A 19,895-nucleotide genomic window follows, 5' to 3' on the forward strand; every position below is an offset into this window, starting at 1 on the left:
GTGTATGCACAGAATGTATCACAATGGGGCTTCAGTCTCTGTTGAGGCAACGAGGTGCTGTTGTAATGCAAATAATTAATAATTATCTATACTTATAATAGAAGTAATAGAAATGTAGGACTTGAGGAGACCTGGAGAGGTCATCGAATCCATCCCCCAATTCTGATATCATTATAAAGTAACAATAGATCATTTAAAATGTGTATTTTTCAGATCTGTAACGAGAATCAAGACAGAAAGAATACTAAAGAAAATGACATCCGTTTAAGTCTTTTTTTTATATTTCACACTCAGAAGACTTAGTTACATAAAGTGACTTATATGAGGAGCTGATTATCAGTAGTACAAGGATGATACATTAGTGTGAAAGAGAATACACAAGCACAGTGAAAAGTTCTGTAGTTATAGAGAAGTAATACATTTGACAGGAAGGGATTATTTCCAAGAGCCTATGTATAAATAAATATAGCTTTCATACTATGTACAAACTTGTATTCAGAGAATATATCAATGCAGAGTTATAGTACAGTTTCATTCAGTGAATAAGGATCAATACATACACACCCACACACACACTCACAAGCTTGTAATTATCTCGGGGCTACATGAATCGGTTTTCCATGACAAAAGATTATTTTATATAAATAAATAAATAAATAAATAAGGCTAGGGCTCCAGATTTTTTTTCCTTTAAGTTAAAAATAAAGGAAGGAAGAGTTTGAAAACTGCTGCATTTAAAAAAAAATACTTTATTACAAAAATAACATCTAGTTGTCATTTATAACATACTACTAAATTTTTCAAGTGACAACATATGGGCCTGATCTTGCAAATTCTTACTAACATAAGTAGTTCTTACTCCTGTGAGTAGCCTCATTGGATTCAGGATTGCAGGAGGCCGCCCATTATGAGGAACTGAGACCAGATAACAAAAACAAAAAAGTAACATCTGCAATGCTTATTTTTGACAATAATTTCAAAGTTGTTGCGATGCAGCAGATAGTTTGACCCTGGAGAATTTAAGATACTCTAGGAATTATGTGATAGAAGTATCATAGTGTCTGTAAACTTAAAACACAAGGTGCTTATTTTACTGAGGTTTCATTTGGGGAATATATTAGAGTAGTGATGTGACTTAATTGCCATATTAGGCCTGAGACTGAATTCTTTGCAAACCCAAAACATCCAGGTTTGGGTGTACAAGGACTGCAGCATTGCTGCAGGATTAAATGCCTTGCTGCAAAATAATGCATATCATTTTGTAAAGTCATGCTGCAAATATTAAGAATATGGGCAAATTCTGCTCTCTCTTACCTCATTGTCTTTAGTAAAGTTGTGCTTGTGTAACTGAGGGTAGAAGATGGAACAGCGTATATGTGTTATTCTACCTAGCTGAGGTCATTATGTTAATTACCACGTTAACATTTGATTCCTGTTTTGTCTTTTTTTTCATCAGAAGATAGGATTGTCTCATATTTGTAAGAAAGTGTCAGCATTTTGATAACATATGATGACTGACTTAACAAGATTTTATATTAAACATTATGTAACAGAGACGCATAATAGATTATTTATTTAAAAATTAATGCCCATATTCAGAAATCCAAAAATGAGCTGTCTTTTCTTAAATGGCCTTACTTTACACTAAGAATATTATGCAACGTAAAATACTATAAAGTGCAATATCTTTAAACATACATACACATTTCATTTGGGTTACTCTGGTTTGATGATAGGGAGAATTCGCTGTAAATCTATACTCATGTACAGTAGCGTTACCCACTCCTAACTCATATACATAGTGTGTGTGTGCGCACATATATGTGTTAGGAGTGGGTAAACCTACTGTACATGAGGTTTTATATATATAAACGTCTTATTCTGCAGGGCATCTTGTTTAGAGCTATTTAGTCTTCATGAAATTATGAATAAAAACACACAATAGGCCTAGTACGAGCTTTGTCTACATAAGGAGTATGGGACCATCTTATATATGGCATTTATGTCGTATGGGTACAATGATTTGTATAACTTTGGTCTGGAAGGTTTTGGTCGGCTACTTCTTGATTTCATTCATACAGGAAGTGATTAAGACCGATACTCTGACATTTCTGTACTTATGGTAACAAATTAAGAAGGCTCATTTTGATGAGTGAAATTAACTCCTGTGCAGAAGGCCAGTGCAAAATCTATGCACAACTTGAATCAACCTTAAATGCTCAAATTAGGATAAAAAACTTCTAGGCTAAAGTTATTCAAATTATTTTATACATTTGCGATACCTCAAGCTACCCATCTCATTCATATTAAACTTCCCAGGAAACAGAAAAATATGAAACAGAATCAATTGGTCCAAGAAAAACACACTCACTATCAATTTATTAATTGCTTAATCTTATTTACAAGGGAAGGAAAACAACTTCCCAAAATACAAGTGTTTAAACTATTACATCTATCTGTAATTAGTGTTGATTATATGCTCTAAACTGTCCCTGTATATATTTTACGTTGTCTATTTTTCTCTTCAATAAAATGTACACAAGTCCCTTTACAATTACACCTATTTTGCCTGTGTGTCAAAACCACATAGATTCCAGGGGTAAAATCCAGGCCTCACAGACGTCCATGGCAAAATTTCTGTTGATTTCAGTGGGACCTGGATTTCACACCCAGACATGGTGTGTCCTGATTCATACCCTCATGCAAATCCATTAGCTTCAATGAACTGACTAGTTAAGAGCAAGATAATATTAGGCCAAAACCAGACAATATTGAACTGGTCAGCAGAGTCAGACTCAGTATCTAAAACCATTGGGGTCTAACTCTTCTTTCAGGGAGCATGCATAATTTGTTTACTCAACAAGATGATCTCAGTCTTTCCCAATTCCTTATAAAAAAAATTCACAATGTTTATATGGATAAACAGCATTTCTTAAAATCAATGTCACCCAAAATAATGACAGTCAAATAAATATTTTATCTTTTTTGCTACATCCATTAGGTCCAATTCTGCTCTCATTTACACCTTTGAAACCCCAGTGATTTCAGTATGGGTGTAATGGAACAAAATTTGTCCCAGCCTGTTTATTTCTAATATCAAACAGCATATTAATGGAACTCCATGAAGTCAGAGCTCCAAGGTACTTAAATTTTTTTTTCTACTCCCATTAGCTTTGCACAGCCAGTACAGTTATTAATGAGTGAGTTGGCTTCTGTTCCTTTCTGTGCATCAACAAGTGTTTATGACATTCCAATCCAACCTGTGTAATGTAACATTACTGAAGGCAATGTGGTTGCCTAAATGTCACTGAAAGCCTAATTTGGCCTGCAGAAACTTTATTACAGGTTATGACATGTGAGAAAGAAAGAACTAAGCTTGAATCTCGGATCCTAGGCTGAGTTTTAAGGCTGACAGTTAGAAAATAAGCGTGATATAGAATCAATGACCCAATAAATATGGAATGACATGATGCCATGTTTCAGAATCCCTGTTAAGCAGCCATATTTCCCATATTCCTTGAAAGATATAGTGGAAAAAACGATAGGTGCATAAAATATCCCATTTAAAAAGTTTTCTAGGGACTTCAAATCTTTATAGAATTCAGGGTAATCACATATGTAACTTATTTTCTGGTAGATCTTTATGTATAGTGATAACAGTAATACTGTATTAGTATAGTGACCACAAAATTCTTCAGAGTATGTGATGCACGCTACATGGTAGGTGCATTACCATAACCGATATTATACATGACCTCTTGATAAGCATCTGAATAACTTGTGTCACCAGCGTATTTTAATTCTATGCTCTAGGAACATGTAGACAGTGAGATCAATTGACCAAACAAGCAGAATACAGACAGGCACACAGACACAGAAGGACTCTCTGCATTTGGAAACTAAACTGGCTCACAGTAAAATGTTACAGTTAATGTTGCCTGAACTGTTTGTTCCTGTAAAGATTTTTGCATGTTGACACAGCAGTATCTCCAAGTACCACAGTTCAATGCATCCAAATTACCCACCCCAGAGTTCCCAGCACAGTTGTCTGCGCAACTGGTGTTTTTCTGTAACTAGCAAACACTTGTAGGACCTAAGCAGAATTTTGCAAATATGGGGCCAGAGCCTCAAATGGTAGAAACTGGCGTAGTCCCACTGAAGTTAGTGGAGCTATGCAGATTTGCATTATCTGGTAATCTGGCCCATGATACCATTTAAGTTCTATGGGAACTTAGGTGGTTTCTCGCAAGAATTGTGTCCATTTCTAGTAATGTCAAATGGAGTTGTGCTAAAGTAATGCATTTGGGTTATTCAACTTCACGTTTTAGGATCAGGCTCTGATTTCACTTATACTAATATAAATCTGGAGTTATTTGGGATTGACACTTCTAGAAATGAGAACAAAATTTGGGCCACAGCACCAACGTATATGTTAATTTATACTCAGACAGCCTCCATGAGGTAGCCAATGGGGTGTAAGTCAGTACAGAATTTTGGCTCTGTAGGCTTGATCCTGCAATTACTATGCAGGTTCAAATCCCCATAGGAGTCATTTAGAGTTTTACCTGTATGAGGCCGGCAGGAACCTATGTTTACTGTTTGGGGTAAAAAACTCAGAAATGTATATGGGAGTGATTAATTACCTTACTGATTGTATGATTGTTAATCATACTACATTACAGCCAGATTCTGAAACCCTTATGCACGAATAACAACTTACTCATTGAATAGAGTCATCGATTTCAATGGGACTGGTCACAGAATAAGGTGTAGCTTAATGTAAAGATATGAGAATTTGGCTCCTAGTAAATTTGCTACAGTTGTAAAACTGAGATTTCCTATCAGATATCATACATTTTTCACAAAAATGAATCTGAAGCCTGGACTTATTATGGATTTTCAATAAATTGAGTTACAGCAAATTTATGATGTCCTGTCAGCTCTCCAGTTTCAAGACTTTCAAATTCTTTCTCTGTGTGATGAAGAGACATGTTTCCCTTCCAATGCCAATTCTTTCCTTCCTGTACCAATAAAGCTATTGACTAATAATGGAAGAGAACATCAAGAAGACAGTCTCCTGAAATAGTTTACTCAGCCAGTTATGTAAAAGGCTGTCTTGATAAGTATTATAATCAGCTTTCACAGCCAGCTTCCATAAAACATTAGATTACTTCACAGAAAACACCCAGAGAGCAGAGCTGTCTCCTATTACCGCTGGACCAGAGCTGCCACCCACAGCACTATTATGCCATCATTTGAATAATGATTTGCCTGATATACACAAGGCAGCAGAACCTGCGAGTTTTCTTGTTCTTGGGGCAGGGGCAGGGAATCACTTTTAATGCCTTCCAAGATGAATGTGTTGGCAGAGGCAATCTAACTCCACCAACTTCCTTGAAAGGGAAAGAATGAGTCAGATATTTTAACACAGCATGCAAATGCCGTTACAGTATGCCAGTCACTAGGCCTCCTCAAAAACTCTCCTTAGAATTGTCTATGTGACCATTGGTCTGAAACATTTTCACTGAATACCATCTTGAAAAAATTATTGTTCTTTCTCTACCAGGCCCCAGTGCTGTTCGATAATCAGCTGCTAATGACTTTACTCTCCAGAGCACGTCATAGCTCTCCTACTGCAACTCCTGTCGTAGATGTAAATCGGAATGGTGGCTTTTCCCCTTCTGTGCGTGGAACAGATTCTGATGGTAGTTGAACTCGTATAAATGTGGAGTAACTACACTGAGAGCTTTAGTGCACTGAACTGAGATCAAAATCTGGTCTTGTGTGTTTTATTGTTTTAAATGTCAAACAGGTGTGTTTGAATTTTTTTTTTAAACTAAACAGCCCCAAATGCCTTTGTAAGCCAGCTCCGTTGGTCACTTGGTATAGAACTACCTGAACATTAAATACTTCCTGTCTTTATAAAATGATTTCTGTGCCATGCCTGAAAGATAATTTCCTATTAAATAGAAATCCATCATTACAACACATGACATGTACCTCTGTAGCCACTGCTTGCTTGTGAGTTTTTCTGCTAGTTTTGACTGCATGATCCAATTTATGCCTCATGTGGCTGTGCAAAGCCCCTTATCTGCATATAAGCCATGCTTGGAAGATCAGCCTGAATAAATATGTTTCACTAGTTTGTTTAATTATACTTGTCAATTCTAACTTTCTTTTGAATTAAAAATGTATTAATTTTTGTCAGATCTCTCTTCTCTCTCCTTCCTACCTCCCTGAATTTCTCCTTTCAGTGTTGTGCCTGCATCAAGACCTTTTGGGTAATGGGGAAAAACAGCTGCAGGAAACTGTTAGGCTTTTCAGGAAATGTGAGACGTTGAACCTGGGGTCTGTCCACCTGGACCAACAATTCAAGGTCAATGTCATCTTCTAACGGGGAAAGAATATCACTTGAAGGAGTGACTCACCTAGTCCAGTGTAAGAAGATTTTAAATCTCATTTGAAACATGATGTGTCTGCTTTAAAGTACAGTCTTGTGAGTTGTTTCATAGCATTGCAGAAAAGACTTTTCATCACAATGCACCTTGCTAGATGTTTCTGGTACTATTCAGATATGTATTGTACCTTCAGCAAAATGCGTGTCCTCTTGTGAGTTTGTGCAGCTCAGTATATTGTATATGATTACACATACACACAGACGCCTCACTTAAAGGTGCAACACACTCACAAAGTCCTGCACATACTCTTTGTGGTCACCAGCTCCTTTTATTCCTCTCATCCACGGGAAGAAGCCCTGGGGCCACTTGAAACCTTTGTTTTTGTTAGATAAAGCTTCTGTTAGTATTGTCATCTAAGATATCACAAATGATTTGGTGGTTCCCTCAGAATACATAAAAGAGTTGGGGCCAATTCTACCCTCACTTATACCTGAGAAAACCCTCTGAGATCAGTGGGATTTTAGAGGGATAACTGAGTTCAGAATTTGGGCCCTGCGTTTTTTCCTCACAGGGACTTCCATGGCTTTCTGCTGAGGTCACTGTAAGTATGTACACCTGCTTGTACACAGGGCTGTCTCCGTTTAAAAACTAGTGCATGGTGCCAGTGGTACCACTGTAGGTAACACTGTAGCACAGATAAGGGGATTTCAGAGCAATAGGTGATGTGAAATACACCGGGCAAACTTCTGCTCACCGTTACACAGGCACAAGCCCCACTGAAAATGCAAAGGGCACGGCAGGTGTATAATTAAGAGCAGAATCTGACTTTGTATGCAATTCTGTACCTAGGTATTAAATCCTAGGCACAAGAAGTGAGTAGTAGACTCTGTAGTAACTATAACTCTTAATTTTCTTACTTTTGTTCATTAATAGCTTAACTTTAATTATATAAACTTTTTAATTTTTGTTATAAATATATATTTCTTACTGTTTGATCCACTGTTGTTTTCTCCGTTTTTATGCTCTACGCAGATTTAGTTACGTAGAGATATAAACATACATACCAGGAATACAGTGAGGGGCAAAAGTGCTGAACGCATGGGATACAGAAAGAAAAGCCTGGCCATAACATCAGAACACTCAACAAACCAAAATGTGCTGAACCCGCCGTTTATAGTCCTGGGCATAATATTTCCACGGCAGGGGGGGATTTCAACCAGAAACAACTCTGAAATGGGTCACTTTTGGAAAACAGATACACAATGAAATTGCATCAACTCTAACCAAACACAGACCTTGGAAAAAACAAACAGGCATTACCTAAAATAATTTTTACTCAGATTTCAAGTGTCCCGTTTTACATCCAACTATAGGAAATGTAAAATCTTTCTCTGTAGGAACACTGATTTCTCTCTCTTTCCTGGGCCCTTTTTGTTCTAGTTTTGGACCTACTTCTCCTCTCATGACTTCAATATGAGCAGGAATGGGCTCTCTTCTTTCATGGGCCCCCTTAGACCACCATAATTAAGACATGCTAACACTTCAGCGACTCTAGAAGATTCCTGCCTCGGTTTCATACGGCAATCCCTCCATATTACAATTGTTAGATCCCCTGTGCTAAGTTCTCAGACTTACAGGGGCAGATCCTCAGCTGGAATAAATTATCATAACTTCATTATGGAGCTGTGACAATTTACATAAGCTGAGGATCTGCCCCAAAGCTGATAAGAAAGTATGCAACAGTAAAGGACTTATTCATGGCAAATTATGGTGGAAAATAGACTATAAAAGGATATTCAGTTCGGCAAGTAGGCAGCGTCCCATCATGCAGCTGCATCTAAATTTTATATGAAATACTCCACACAAACAAATCCAGCCTTCTTTCTCATATGGAAAGGCAAGCTGATAGTGGTGATAGCATCAGAAAGACATTGGTACTCTTTACAGTAGTGCTGCACTATAGAAAAGTAGTGAATTCACTTCGCAGTTGTGTTTTCTACTCGCATGCTGGGATGGTGCTAGAAGAGGCCAGTTTGGGTTTCAAATCCCCAGTTTGGGTTTCACCTTTGACTATCATGAGTCAGCCTACCATGCACAATCAGTGCTAGGGCCAGAGTGTCTGGACACTGCAGGGTTTAGCAGGATTCTATTGAAACATCATGTTCACTTTGCCAAGGGCTTCTAAAGGTCCGCAGTGTGGCTGTCCAAAACGTGTGCAAGCTCACAGCATATGAGTCCATCTGAATGAAGAGATGCGTAAGTCCTTTTCTATCTGTTACTCACGCAGATGCTGTTGGCTAACATCTTCCACTGATACATTCAACAGGTAACTAGATAAATCCCAAACTAGAGGTTTGTGTTTCCCCAAAATGGATACTAGCGTTCTCCTTGCAAGGTTATACCTGTATGTATATATTATTCTTTGTTTCCACATGTAGGCATATATTAATATAGAGAAAGAGAGATACGGGGAAACATAGCATATGTGTAGTATATATAATAACTTGCATTGTTATAGCACACATACAGGACCTCTGTCAGTGAACAGTGAGATCTTCCAAGTGACATGCAAAGAAGACTAAAGGTAGCTGATCTCACCTCTTACATGTATCTGTTTTGTTCAATAGCAAATGCATCAGCCGAATAATTTTTCCACTTCAAATCCAGCCCTTTTTATCCTCTGTATTTATTTATTTTTGTAAGGGTTGTGGATCCACTGTTTATTCTCAGGGGACGCTGTCCATTGCAGATATTTCTTTTGTTCGAGAAACGGCACTTCCTACTAGATGGAGACGGGGCACAAGATTACTTTGTCCTCCAGAAGGACACTGACGATCAGGAATATGAAATAGAGACCAAACATGGTGAAGCCCAAGAATTTATTCATCCTCCACTTGCAGAGCGCAATGGAGAGGATGACAAAGAGTAGCATAATGAAGAGGAGGACAATAGCACAGAACAATCCATTGCTGCTGACAGTCACTGGGGCGAAGCTGTTAATTGCAGCATACATGAGCCATGGAAAGGGAAGGCTGAAAAACACAAAGAGAAATTGGAAATGCCATAGAGAAACAAAAAGTGGTATTAAGAATGCTCTGGAGGTACTTCAACATAAAGCTGTTGATTTAAACATAACGAAGCCCATCTGATAGGCTAGTGCAGGGACACAGTAAGAGCGGCATTAGGTAACATACTAAAAAGAACAATTCTGTACTGGGTCCTGAGGGAGGGACTAGACTGGGCTGAGCAGCAGGTGTGACTAGGCCGACACACACCCTGTTTCTCAGCAGCAACCTCCAGCAGAGGCCAAGGCACAAATTGGCAGGTTGCAGAAGACTGGGCCCAGTGTACAAAGTGGTGAGGAGAATGGGATTGCCTATTTTTTGTGCCTGCACAGCACCTAACACAATGCAGTCCTTTGGGCACTTCCAAAATATAAATATTTACCACTACTTTTCTGCTGCCCTCTCCACTGTTGGGAGGTCTGCAGCTGATGAGTGGGCAGGGAATTAAGGTAAATGAACATGCTCCCAAGTTCTCCTATACTTTCTTGACTCTCTTTTATCATTTCCCCCAATCTTCTCTCTGATCCCTACTCAGGCTATTCCAATCACAAGACTCCACAAAGGGTGAAGGACCAGGCTCTCATAACTTGTGTGGAAGAAAACAGAGTCTTCACTCTTATTTTGGAAGCAACAAAATCAGAGACAGCTTTATCCGAGCAATTGCAAGGGAAGAATACAGCTGACAGAGAGCATCTCTGCTTCAGTTTCTCTGAAATACAAGCAATATCACACAAGCATTTATACTCTTTTGTGGCACGCATTAATTGAAAACATCTACATTTTGTTTATATTATGTCCTGTCTAATCCAGCATTTTCTCACTTTCACTTCTCAAAACATCATTATCTCAAGGATAGGTCACACTGACTCTGCGCTGCTGTTTTCCCACCTGCTTCCTCCTGTGACAGGGTAATATTCTATCAGCCAAATACTCTCAGCTTCAGTATGCTGTTTGTCAGGGGTCTGATACACAGCACATTTTACGGGACAAGGATCTGCCTAAAGAATTCCCAGAATTTTTTAGCAAAACACTTCACATGCCAGAAAGTGAGTGTGCAACAATATAGGAATGTCCCATTGAACTGCAAAAAGCAGAATTTGGCCTTTTACATGTACTCATCTGGAGGTGTGGGGAAGAGGATTGTGCCTCTTACCCTGCATTAACTATAATTTTACCCAAAACACTTAGTGGGGAATGGTGGTATATGTTTGTTCCTATGAGTCAGTACAGAAATGGAAGTTCTTGTATGGCGATGACTCAATCCCACGGTTTGTATAGTCTCCACTCAAATACAATTTTAAGTTTCTCCCATGACAGCACTTTATCTTGTTAAAAGAAACTACACTTTATGGGTCATATTCTTTCCTCAGCAATGCTGGTGTAACTCAGTTGATATCAGTGACGTTGAACCGGAGGACGTCAATGAGAGGAGCATTTGGCTCAATAACCTGCTATTTTCACATTAGATTCAATCTGATTATCAAAAATATAATGTGAAATCTCCTCCTGCTGACATCTGACGGCAAACAAATAACTTTGGGGATGGTGCTATTAGAGGTGGCCAGATTCTCAGTTCTTATTCTTAGGGCAGAGATGGGGGCGCAAAGGTGACTTTAACCTCCTCCCCCACATCCTGTATTCTGAGGCAGCCAGGAACCTGCCTGGCCCTGATGTAAGTTAAAACAGCTTCAAGGAGCCTTTAACTTGTGCTCAGCTTCCTGTGGTCCCGATGGGGGCAAACAATGCATTACACCTGTCCATACCCCTGATCACCATTATACCAGGGGCTGGAAGCAGGGCTGGTGTAGAACCCTTTTGCTCTATAGGGACGCCCCCTGCACAGAGTGTATTCTCATTGTGCCATTTCTGCCCACTTTAAGGCCTCCTTACACTGTCAGAACTATGTGAAGGGGCCTTAGAGTAACAGAATCAGTGCCTGTATGTCTGGATTAGTCAGGATTTATCTGGAGGGTGGAACACTCAGTGGTACAGACTACAGCTGGGCAGGCACTGCAAGAACAAAAAAGCATTCATGATCACTGATCACACAGACAGTTGTAGTTTGGAAACAGTGAACAAAAGGGACCAAATCCCAAACTGCTGACTAAAGCAAAGCATGCTTTAAATATGACACCTGCAACAATATTCTTAAATATTTTTAAAATGTGAAATTTACCTGACTGAATGGTTCCTTAAACAAACAAAACAAACACACAAACAGCAAATTGGAGGCTCATCCAATTGATTTATAACAAGCTTATTTAACAAATATTCACTTTTGACCTGATTATACAGTAACCTCGATACAAATCAAGAAAAACGGTAAAGCATGTTGCACGTGTAAGATACTGTATATTGAAATCTTCTATTTCTGTTACATGCAAAAGAACAGAAAGTAATGGTAGCCAACACTATGACAAAACAATGTAAGTTTTTATAACTTAGCCATAATTATCTTTGTGCAGTACTTACCCCACTGTGATGTCAAAGATGTTGCTTCCAACAGAGCTGGATACTGCCATATCACCTAGGCCTTTTCGTGCCACAATAACACTGGTAATTAGGTCAGGGATAGAGGTGCCTGCAGCTAACATAGTCAATCCCATGATTTCTTCACTAATGCCAATGGTCTCACCAACCTAAAAAGTATTGAGAAAAGTACAAAAGAATACAGAGAGGTCATGAGAGGAATGGGCGTTCTTTGCTGTAAATTTGGTTAAAATGGAAAATCACTTAGGGGTATATTCTAGCCTCAATCTTTGGTAGTATGCCGATGGAAAGAGAGTAGAATATGCTCCCAAGTTTTTGGAACATGACATTTTTTAGTTTTGGAATTAAATCATCAATATGACCCTACTGACGGAGTGACTTTCCTAATACTTACTGCTAGTAGGGAGAAAAAGAACATATTTATATTATCAGTGAAGCAGTCAGTATGGGGAGAAGTGGTTGGTTGCTTCTTTAGGGCCAGATTCTGCCCTGAGTTGCATGAGTATGTTCATGGGATGTAAGAGGAGAGGGGTCTGTAGGTAGAAGGGCATAAGATCTATGTGCTAATGACAGTACGTTGCTATTGTGCCTGCCAGTGCCTCACAGCCCCAGATGAGCATTTCCCGCCAGTATGGGCATGTGGTTAGACCCTCAGCTGGCTAACATGTTTTGCAGGGTCCTGGATGTGCTAGTAGGATATGCACACTGCTGTTTTTAAGGGTGCAACAGAATGCATATCCTACTGCTTTATTCTACCCTGAGCCATCCTACCTTGTGCTGGCAAGATGGCTCTAGGACCCACCACACAGCTAATAAAACTTTACTCCTCCTCCTTGACAACCATGGCTTCAGCAGCTAAGGGCAGCCCTTAGCTTCCAAGTTGTACAGGCAGGGTCTTTGCTTTTAGTTGTGTGTAGCTTTACTGAAGTACAGTGGCATTTAAACCTACTGCATTAGATAAATAATAAGAAATTACTAGTGTGACCAATTCTTTATAAGTCTCATAAGGCAAACCATCCCCACTAATGGCAACATCAGGGTTTACAATAGAATTTCAACTGGAGCTTGCAGGGGTTGAATCAAGCTACATGGTTCAGCAGGTGTATCCCTCAGAAACCGAACACTGCATGATTTGCCGAGCTCTGGTTTTCAGACAAGAAGAAACACTTAAGAAAAATATGAGGCCAAGGAAAATGACACTAAAAATTAGACAAACAATGCGGAAACAGGCAAAAAGACAGGAAAAAATGAATAAAAATCAGCACTATGGAAAAGCTATTTCGTTTTGTAGGTCACTTTTACAAGGATTCAACTCACTCAAATGTATTTCGATTAGGGCTGAATCCTACAAAAAGACAAAAATCTCCATTGAGTTCAATGGGAGTTTTGCCTGAGGAGGGACAGCAGGAACTGGGCTATTGTTAAGGATGAAATTCTCCCCAGCAAGCATGCAGGGCCTTTGGAAGACTCTTTGCTCCAAGTAAGCCCTATGATGTTACTGTCAGGTGAGAGGGGTCATGGACAGAGTGACTGAGGAAGGGGTCTACATGCTAAGCCCATATAGGCCTTTGCATCATAGTTCCAGGCTAAAGAGGAATAGCCCATATAAGATTTTCAAAGATGCATTATTTACATAGCTATCAGTGAATGGTTGTTGCTGGTTCTAATGCGAACAGAATGATCAAATGTTTATCAGCAAAGTGTAAAGAATCCACCTCTTTCAGGGCCACCTTTCCAGACACTGAGTAGTACCTTACTCTGAGAATCATTCCAGCTTGCAGAATAAGGGGCTACTCAGTATGTGGTAGGATTGCAGAATCTGGCCCTAAATGACTAGTCACAAACTGAGACACATTGGAAAGCTTACATTTCACACCATTATCATTCTCGTACCTGATGTGCCCACCAGACCATTAAATAAGAAAAAACTGCTATCCAAGTGATTGCTCCAAAGAATGTGACAGGAAAAAATTTCCTGGAGGACTGAAAGAGAAATAAAACAGAAATAGTGGGCATTTATGTTAAATATTGACCAATGAATATATAGTCCCTAAACAAATTCAAAATGACAAACATAGTGATCTAAGAAAGTTAGAAGAGGGTTAAGTAGCTGAACCTCTGCATGCCCTAATCTTGCAGATCTTATACAGGCAAACCTCCCACTGACTTCAATAGGAAAATAGCCTACGTCAGGATTGTAATATCAGACCTGGTCATACCGAATAGTGAATATTGGTTTGCCATTCATTTTGTATATTCTTAGTTTGAAATTTGCTTCCGTGCTTTACTGAATCATGGTCTTGGCTCTGAATTTACTAAAATAACTTTTATTCATAAAGAATCAGTTTGAAAGTGGAAAACAGCTGTAACAGGCTATGATATTCTTTAGAGCCATTTTCCACTTTTGAAGTGATTCCTTGTGAATAAAAGTTATTCATATTCAAGCTAGTCCTTACCTTGAGGTCTCAAAGAATGAGTATCATTACCCCTGTTTTACAGATGGGGAAACGGAGGCATGGGAGGTTAAGTGATTTGCTCAAAGTAATCCAGCAGCCTAGAGATGGAAATTGAAACTAGGTCTTCTGAATGCAGGCCAGTACCCCATCCTCAAAGCCATGTGCACACACTCAAAATATGCTAGGTACAATTAATATAAAAGGTTACTGTTTGCCAACAAACTCTATAGTGAGAATGTATTTTTTGTACAGTCAGCACCACAAAGGTTGCTGCAGTCCAGAACGATAAAGAGGTACATTTTGAAGTTTTTAGCTCGTCATATTTTGCTTGGAAAAATAACCCTTTTTATTTTCTATTAATGTGGTAGGATGCAATTAAGATGTACTCATTACTGTGGAACCCCTTTGCTTTGTTTTGTAGAGAGGTTTGTTATAAAAGAAAGGTAAACCTGTACACACAATAATGTCTTTGAAGCCCATTAATGAGTTCCAAAAGCTGTATCACACCAAAGCAGATTCATTTTTAATTAGGATTTCTCCTTTACTAATGTCAAGCTTTGAATGACCAGTATTCTCATAATAAATTAATGGGTTATATTAAAATTCATGACCTATTTTGGTCTCTGTGCCTTTCAGTGTCATTCAACACCCCCACTGCCTTTTTAAGCCAGTTATACCTGTTTAAAAGGGAGAGCTTAAGTTAACTAGTTTGGCAGGGTTAATCTTGATTGTGATTCCGTTTGGAATAATCACAGTGTAAATCAAATTATGGCTTGAGACTAAATTTGTATTGTGAATGAATGCTTCAGCATTTGGTATTGCAGGCACAGCATGCTGAAAAATCAGAGAGGGCAGTGCAGAATGGGGAAGAACGCTGGCAACATGTGCCCTCAAGAAGAAGGAAGAGAAGAACCCATGTGCCCCCAATGCAGATAGAGGCAAGAAACCGTTTTCAGGCTCTCTGCACAGGTACTACAGTGGAGAATGGTTTGGAACAGTCATCTGAGGGAAGGGATCAGAAGGAGACCCCATCAACCAGAAGGCCTGAGATGCATTGTCCTACGGATGTGGGTTCCATGACCACCCCTCCCAAGAGGAGGAGAAGGGTGGTGGTGGTCAGGGACTCCCTCTTAAGGGGGATGGAGTTATCCATCTTCCATCCAGACTGAGAAACTCGAGAAGTGTGCTGCTTGCCTGGAGCTAGAATTCAGGATGTGATGGAGTGTCTGCTGAGACTGATCAAGCCCTCGGACCGCTACCCCTTCCTACGCCTTCATGTGGGCACCAATGATACTGCCAAGAATGACCTTGAGTGGGTCACTGCAGACTACGTGGCTCTGGGAAGAAGGATAAAGGAATTTGAGGTTCAAGTTGTGTTCTCGTCCATCCCCCCGTTGAAGGAAAAGTCCCAGGTAGGGATCATTGAATTGTGGAGGTAAATGCGTGGTTGCGCAGGTGGTGTTGCAAAGAGGGCTTTGGATTCTTTGACCGTGGGATGTTGTTCAAGGTAGAAGGATTGCTAGGAAGAGATGGGATCCACCTAATGAAGAGAGGGAAGAGCATCTTCTCAGGCAGGCTTGCTAACTTAGTGAGGAGGGCTTTAAACTGGGTTCGCTGGGGGATGGAGACCTAAGCCCTGTGGTAAGTGGGGAAGTGGGATACTGGGAGGAAACACAAGGAGGAGGGTGCAATAGGGGAGGCTGCCTGGTTCAAACTGAGAAAGTAGGGCAATCGGCTAGTTATCTTAGGTGCCTGTACATGAATGCAAGAAGCCTGGGAAACAAGCAGGAAGAATTGGAAGTCCTGGAACAGTCAATGAACTATGATGTGACTGGAATAATAGAGTCTTGGTGGGGTAACTCACATGACTGGAGCACTGTCATGGATGGGTATAAACTGTTCAGGAAGGACTGGCAGGGGAGAAAAGGTGGCGGTGTTGCACTATATGTAAGAGAGCAGAATGATTGCTCAGAGTTCCAGTATGAAACTGGAGAAAAGCCTGTTGAGTGTCTTTGGGTTAAGTTTAGAGGTGAGAGCAACAAGGGAGATGTCATGGTGGCCACCTGCTATAGACCACCAGACCAGGAGAATGAGGTAGACGAGGCTTTCTCTGGACAACTAACAGAAGTTTCCAGATCACAGGCCCTGGTTCTCATGGGGGACTTCAATCACCCTGACATCTGCTGGAAGAGCAATACAGCAGTGTACAGACAATCCAGGAAGTTTCTGGAGAGTGTTGGGGACAACTTCCTGGTGCAAGTACAGGAGGAACCAACTAGGGGCCATGCTCCTCTTGACGTGCTGCTTACAAACAGGAAAGAATTGGTAGGGGAAATAGAATTGGGTGGTAACCTGGGCAGCAGTGACCATGAGATGGTCAAGTTCAGGTCCTGACAAAAGGAAGAAAGGAGAGCAGCAGAATATGGACCCTGGACTTCAGAAAAGCAGACTTAGACTCCTTCAGGGAACTGATAGGCAGGATCCCCTGGGAGGCCAATATGAGGGGGAAAGTAGTCCAGGAGAGTTGGCTGTATTTTAAAGAAGCCTTATTGAGGGTGCAGGAACAAACCACCCCGATGTGCAGAAAGAATAGCAAATGGCAGGCGACCAGCTTGGCTTAACAGAGAAACTTTCGGTGAGTTTAATCACAAAAAGAAAGCTTACAAGAAGTGGAAACTTGGACAGATGACTAGGGAGGAGTATGCAGCGGTGTAGTCAGGAAGGTCAAAGCACAATTGGAGCTGCAGCTAGCAAGGGATGTGAAGGGTAACAAGAAGGGTTTCTACAGGGATGTTAGCAACAAGAAGAAGGTCAGGGAAAGTGTGGAACCCTTACTGAATGGGGGAGGCAACCCAGTAACTGATGATGTGGAAAAAGCTGAAGTACTCAATGCCTTTTTTGCCTTGGTCTTCACAGAGAAGGTCAGCTCCCAGACTGCTACACAGGGCAGCATAATATGGGGAGGAGGTGAGCTGCCCTCAGCGGTGAAAGAACAGGACTATTTAGAAAAGGACTATTTAGAAAAGCTGGACATGCACAAGTCCATGGGTCCAGATCTAATGCATTCAAGGGTGCTGAGGGAGTTGGCTGATGAGATTGCAGAGCCATTGGCCATTATCTTTGAAAAATCGTGGTGATCGGGGAAGGTCCTGGACAATTGGAAAAAGGCAAATATAGTGCCCATCTTTAAAAAAGGGAAGAAGGAGAACCCGGGGAACTACGCACCGGTCAGCCTCACCTCAGTCCCTTGAAAAATCTTGGAGCAGGTCCTCAAGGAATCCATTTTGAAGCACTGCAAGGAGAGGAAGGTGATCAGGAACAGTCAACATGGATTCACCAAGGGCAAGTCATGCCCGACCAACCTGACTGCCTTCTATGATGAGATAACTGGCGCTGTGGATAGTGGTGGATGTGATATACCTTGACTTTAGCAAAGCTTTTGATATGGTCTCCCGCAGTATTCTTGCCAGCAAGTTAAAGAAGTATGGATTGGATGAATGCATTATAAGGTGGATGGAAAGCTGGCTAGATCGTCAGGCTCAATGGGTAGTGATCAACGGCTCAATGTCTAGCTGGCAGCCGGTATCAAGCGGAGTGCTCCAGGGGTTGGTCCTGGGGCTGGTTTTGTTCAACAGCTTCATTAATGATCTGGATGATGGGATGGATTGCACCCTCAGCGAGTTCATAGATGACACTAAGCTGGGGGGGCAGGAAGGGAGGTAGATACGCTGGAGGGTAGGGATAGGGTCCAGAGTGACCTAGACAAATTGGAGGATTGGGCCAAAAGAAATCTGATGAGGTTCAACAAGGACAAGTGCAGAGTTCTGCACTTAGGATGGAAGAATCCTATGTACAGCTACAGGCTGGGGACCAACTGGCCAACTGGCAGTTCTGCAGAAAAGGACCTGGGGATTACAGTGGATGAGAAGCTGGATATGAGTCAGCAGTGTGCCCTTGTTGCCAAGAAGGCTAACGGCATATTGGGCTGCATTAGTAGGAGTGTTGCCAGCAGATGGAGGGAAGTGATTATTCCCCTCTATTCAGCACTGGTGAGGTCACATCTGGAGTACTGCATCCAGTTTTGGGCCCCCCACTACAGAAAGTATGTGGACAAATTGGAGAGAGTCCAGCGGAGGGGAACAAAAATTATTAGGGGGCTGGGGCACATGACTTATGAAGAAAGGCTGGGGGAACAGACTTATTTAGTCTCCAGAAGAGAAGAGTATGTGTGTCCGGGGATTTGATAGTGGTCTACCTGAAGACAGGTTCCAAAGAGGATGGACCTCAGCTGTTCTCAGTGGTAGCAGATGACAGAACAAGGAGCAATGGTTGCAAGTTACAGTGGGGGTGATCTAGGTTGGATATTAGGAAACACTATTTCACTAGGAGGGTGGTGAAGCACTGGAATGGGTTACCTAGGGAGGTGGTGGAATCTCCATCCTTAGAGGTTTCTAAGGCCTGGCTTGACAACGCCCTAGCTGGGATGATTTAGTTGGGTTTAGTCCTGTTTTGAGCAGAGGGTTGGCCTAGATGACCTCCTGAAGTCTCTTCCAACCCTAATCTTCTATGATTCTATGACAGATTTTAAACAACAAACATTCCTTAAAGTCACTCGTTTTGGCTCTCGCTCACATCAGATTATTTTTAATGAGCCAGTGGTAATGTTTTACAAGCTTATGTGAATGATCAATAGGACTGCTTGTGTGAGTAAGCACTCTCCATTGGAAATACTGGTTCCACTGTCTAGTGTGTAATTGTGGCTTGACTCTATAGCACTTCTGTTTGTGAAAGTCCTTTTAACTTCACTTTTAATTTTTGGGCCCAGGGACTACAGGTAAGGCTACGATTTAGTCATGGAGGTCACGGCAGTCACGGATTCTGTGACTTTACCAGACTTCCATGACTTCTTTGGCTTCAACTGTCAGGGGCTGAAGCCAGGGCTGGAGGTGGGACTGTGTGCCCCTGCTCTGCAACTGGGGCTGGACCCAGAACCCTGCAGCCCCTGCCCTGCAGCTTGTGGCGGGGGCTGCAGCTGGGCCTTGCACCCCCCTCGTGGCTTCCCAGGGCAGTGGCCCCCCTGGCTGCAGCTGGGGCTTGGTGGGGGCTAGAGCCGGGGCCGCACACCCCTGTCCCGCAGCTGTGGCCAGCTCCAGAGCAAGGGCTGTGCGCCCCCACGGCTGTGCCCCACTCTGTGGCTGCTGGAGACGGGGCTGTGCCCCCTGCCATGGTGGGGGGCTCGGCCTGTCAGTCCTCACCCCTATAGGACTCCATTCCTCTCCCCACCTATCCCTGGGCACCAGTTATTTTTGGTAAAGTCACGGACAGGTCACGGGCTCCCCTGTGAATATCTGTTTATTGTCTGGGACCTGTCCATGACTTTCACTAAAAATAACTGTGACAAAATCTTAGCCTTAACTACAGGCCATTCTCCTGCTTAGCAAAACTCTCCAAACAGTAACTTCCTCAGACAGTGCATTCAGATCAAA

General features: G+C 41.4%; 1 protein-coding gene and 1 long non-coding RNA gene across 5 annotated transcripts in view; one reads left to right on the plus strand and one right to left on the minus strand.

Annotated features, from left to right (window-relative positions):
* LOC142072221 (uncharacterized) overlaps positions 1–19,895 on the plus strand; it is a 70,419-nt gene that overhangs the window by 34,614 nt on the left and 15,910 nt on the right. The gene's annotated exons all lie outside the window — the stretch shown is intronic.
* SLC24A2 (solute carrier family 24 member 2) overlaps positions 260–19,895 on the minus strand; it is a 175,467-nt gene continuing 155,831 nt past the window's right edge. For all 4 annotated transcript variants that reach the window (XM_048850541.2, XM_048850543.2, XM_048850546.2 and 1 more), the window contains 3 exons: positions 13,847–13,936; positions 11,936–12,102; positions 260–9,430 (listed from right to left, as the gene is read on the minus strand). In XM_048850541.2, coding sequence (XP_048706498.1) covers positions 9,181–9,430; positions 11,936–12,102; positions 13,847–13,936 — 507 coding nt within the window. In that variant the 3' untranslated portion in view covers positions 260–9,180. The remainder of the gene's footprint in view (positions 9,431–11,935; positions 12,103–13,846; positions 13,937–19,895) is intronic.

This window comes from Caretta caretta, chromosome 5 (genome assembly GCF_965140235.1).
Source record: "Caretta caretta isolate rCarCar2 chromosome 5, rCarCar1.hap1, whole genome shotgun sequence".
Taxonomy (NCBI): Eukaryota; Metazoa; Chordata; order Testudines; family Cheloniidae; genus Caretta; species Caretta caretta.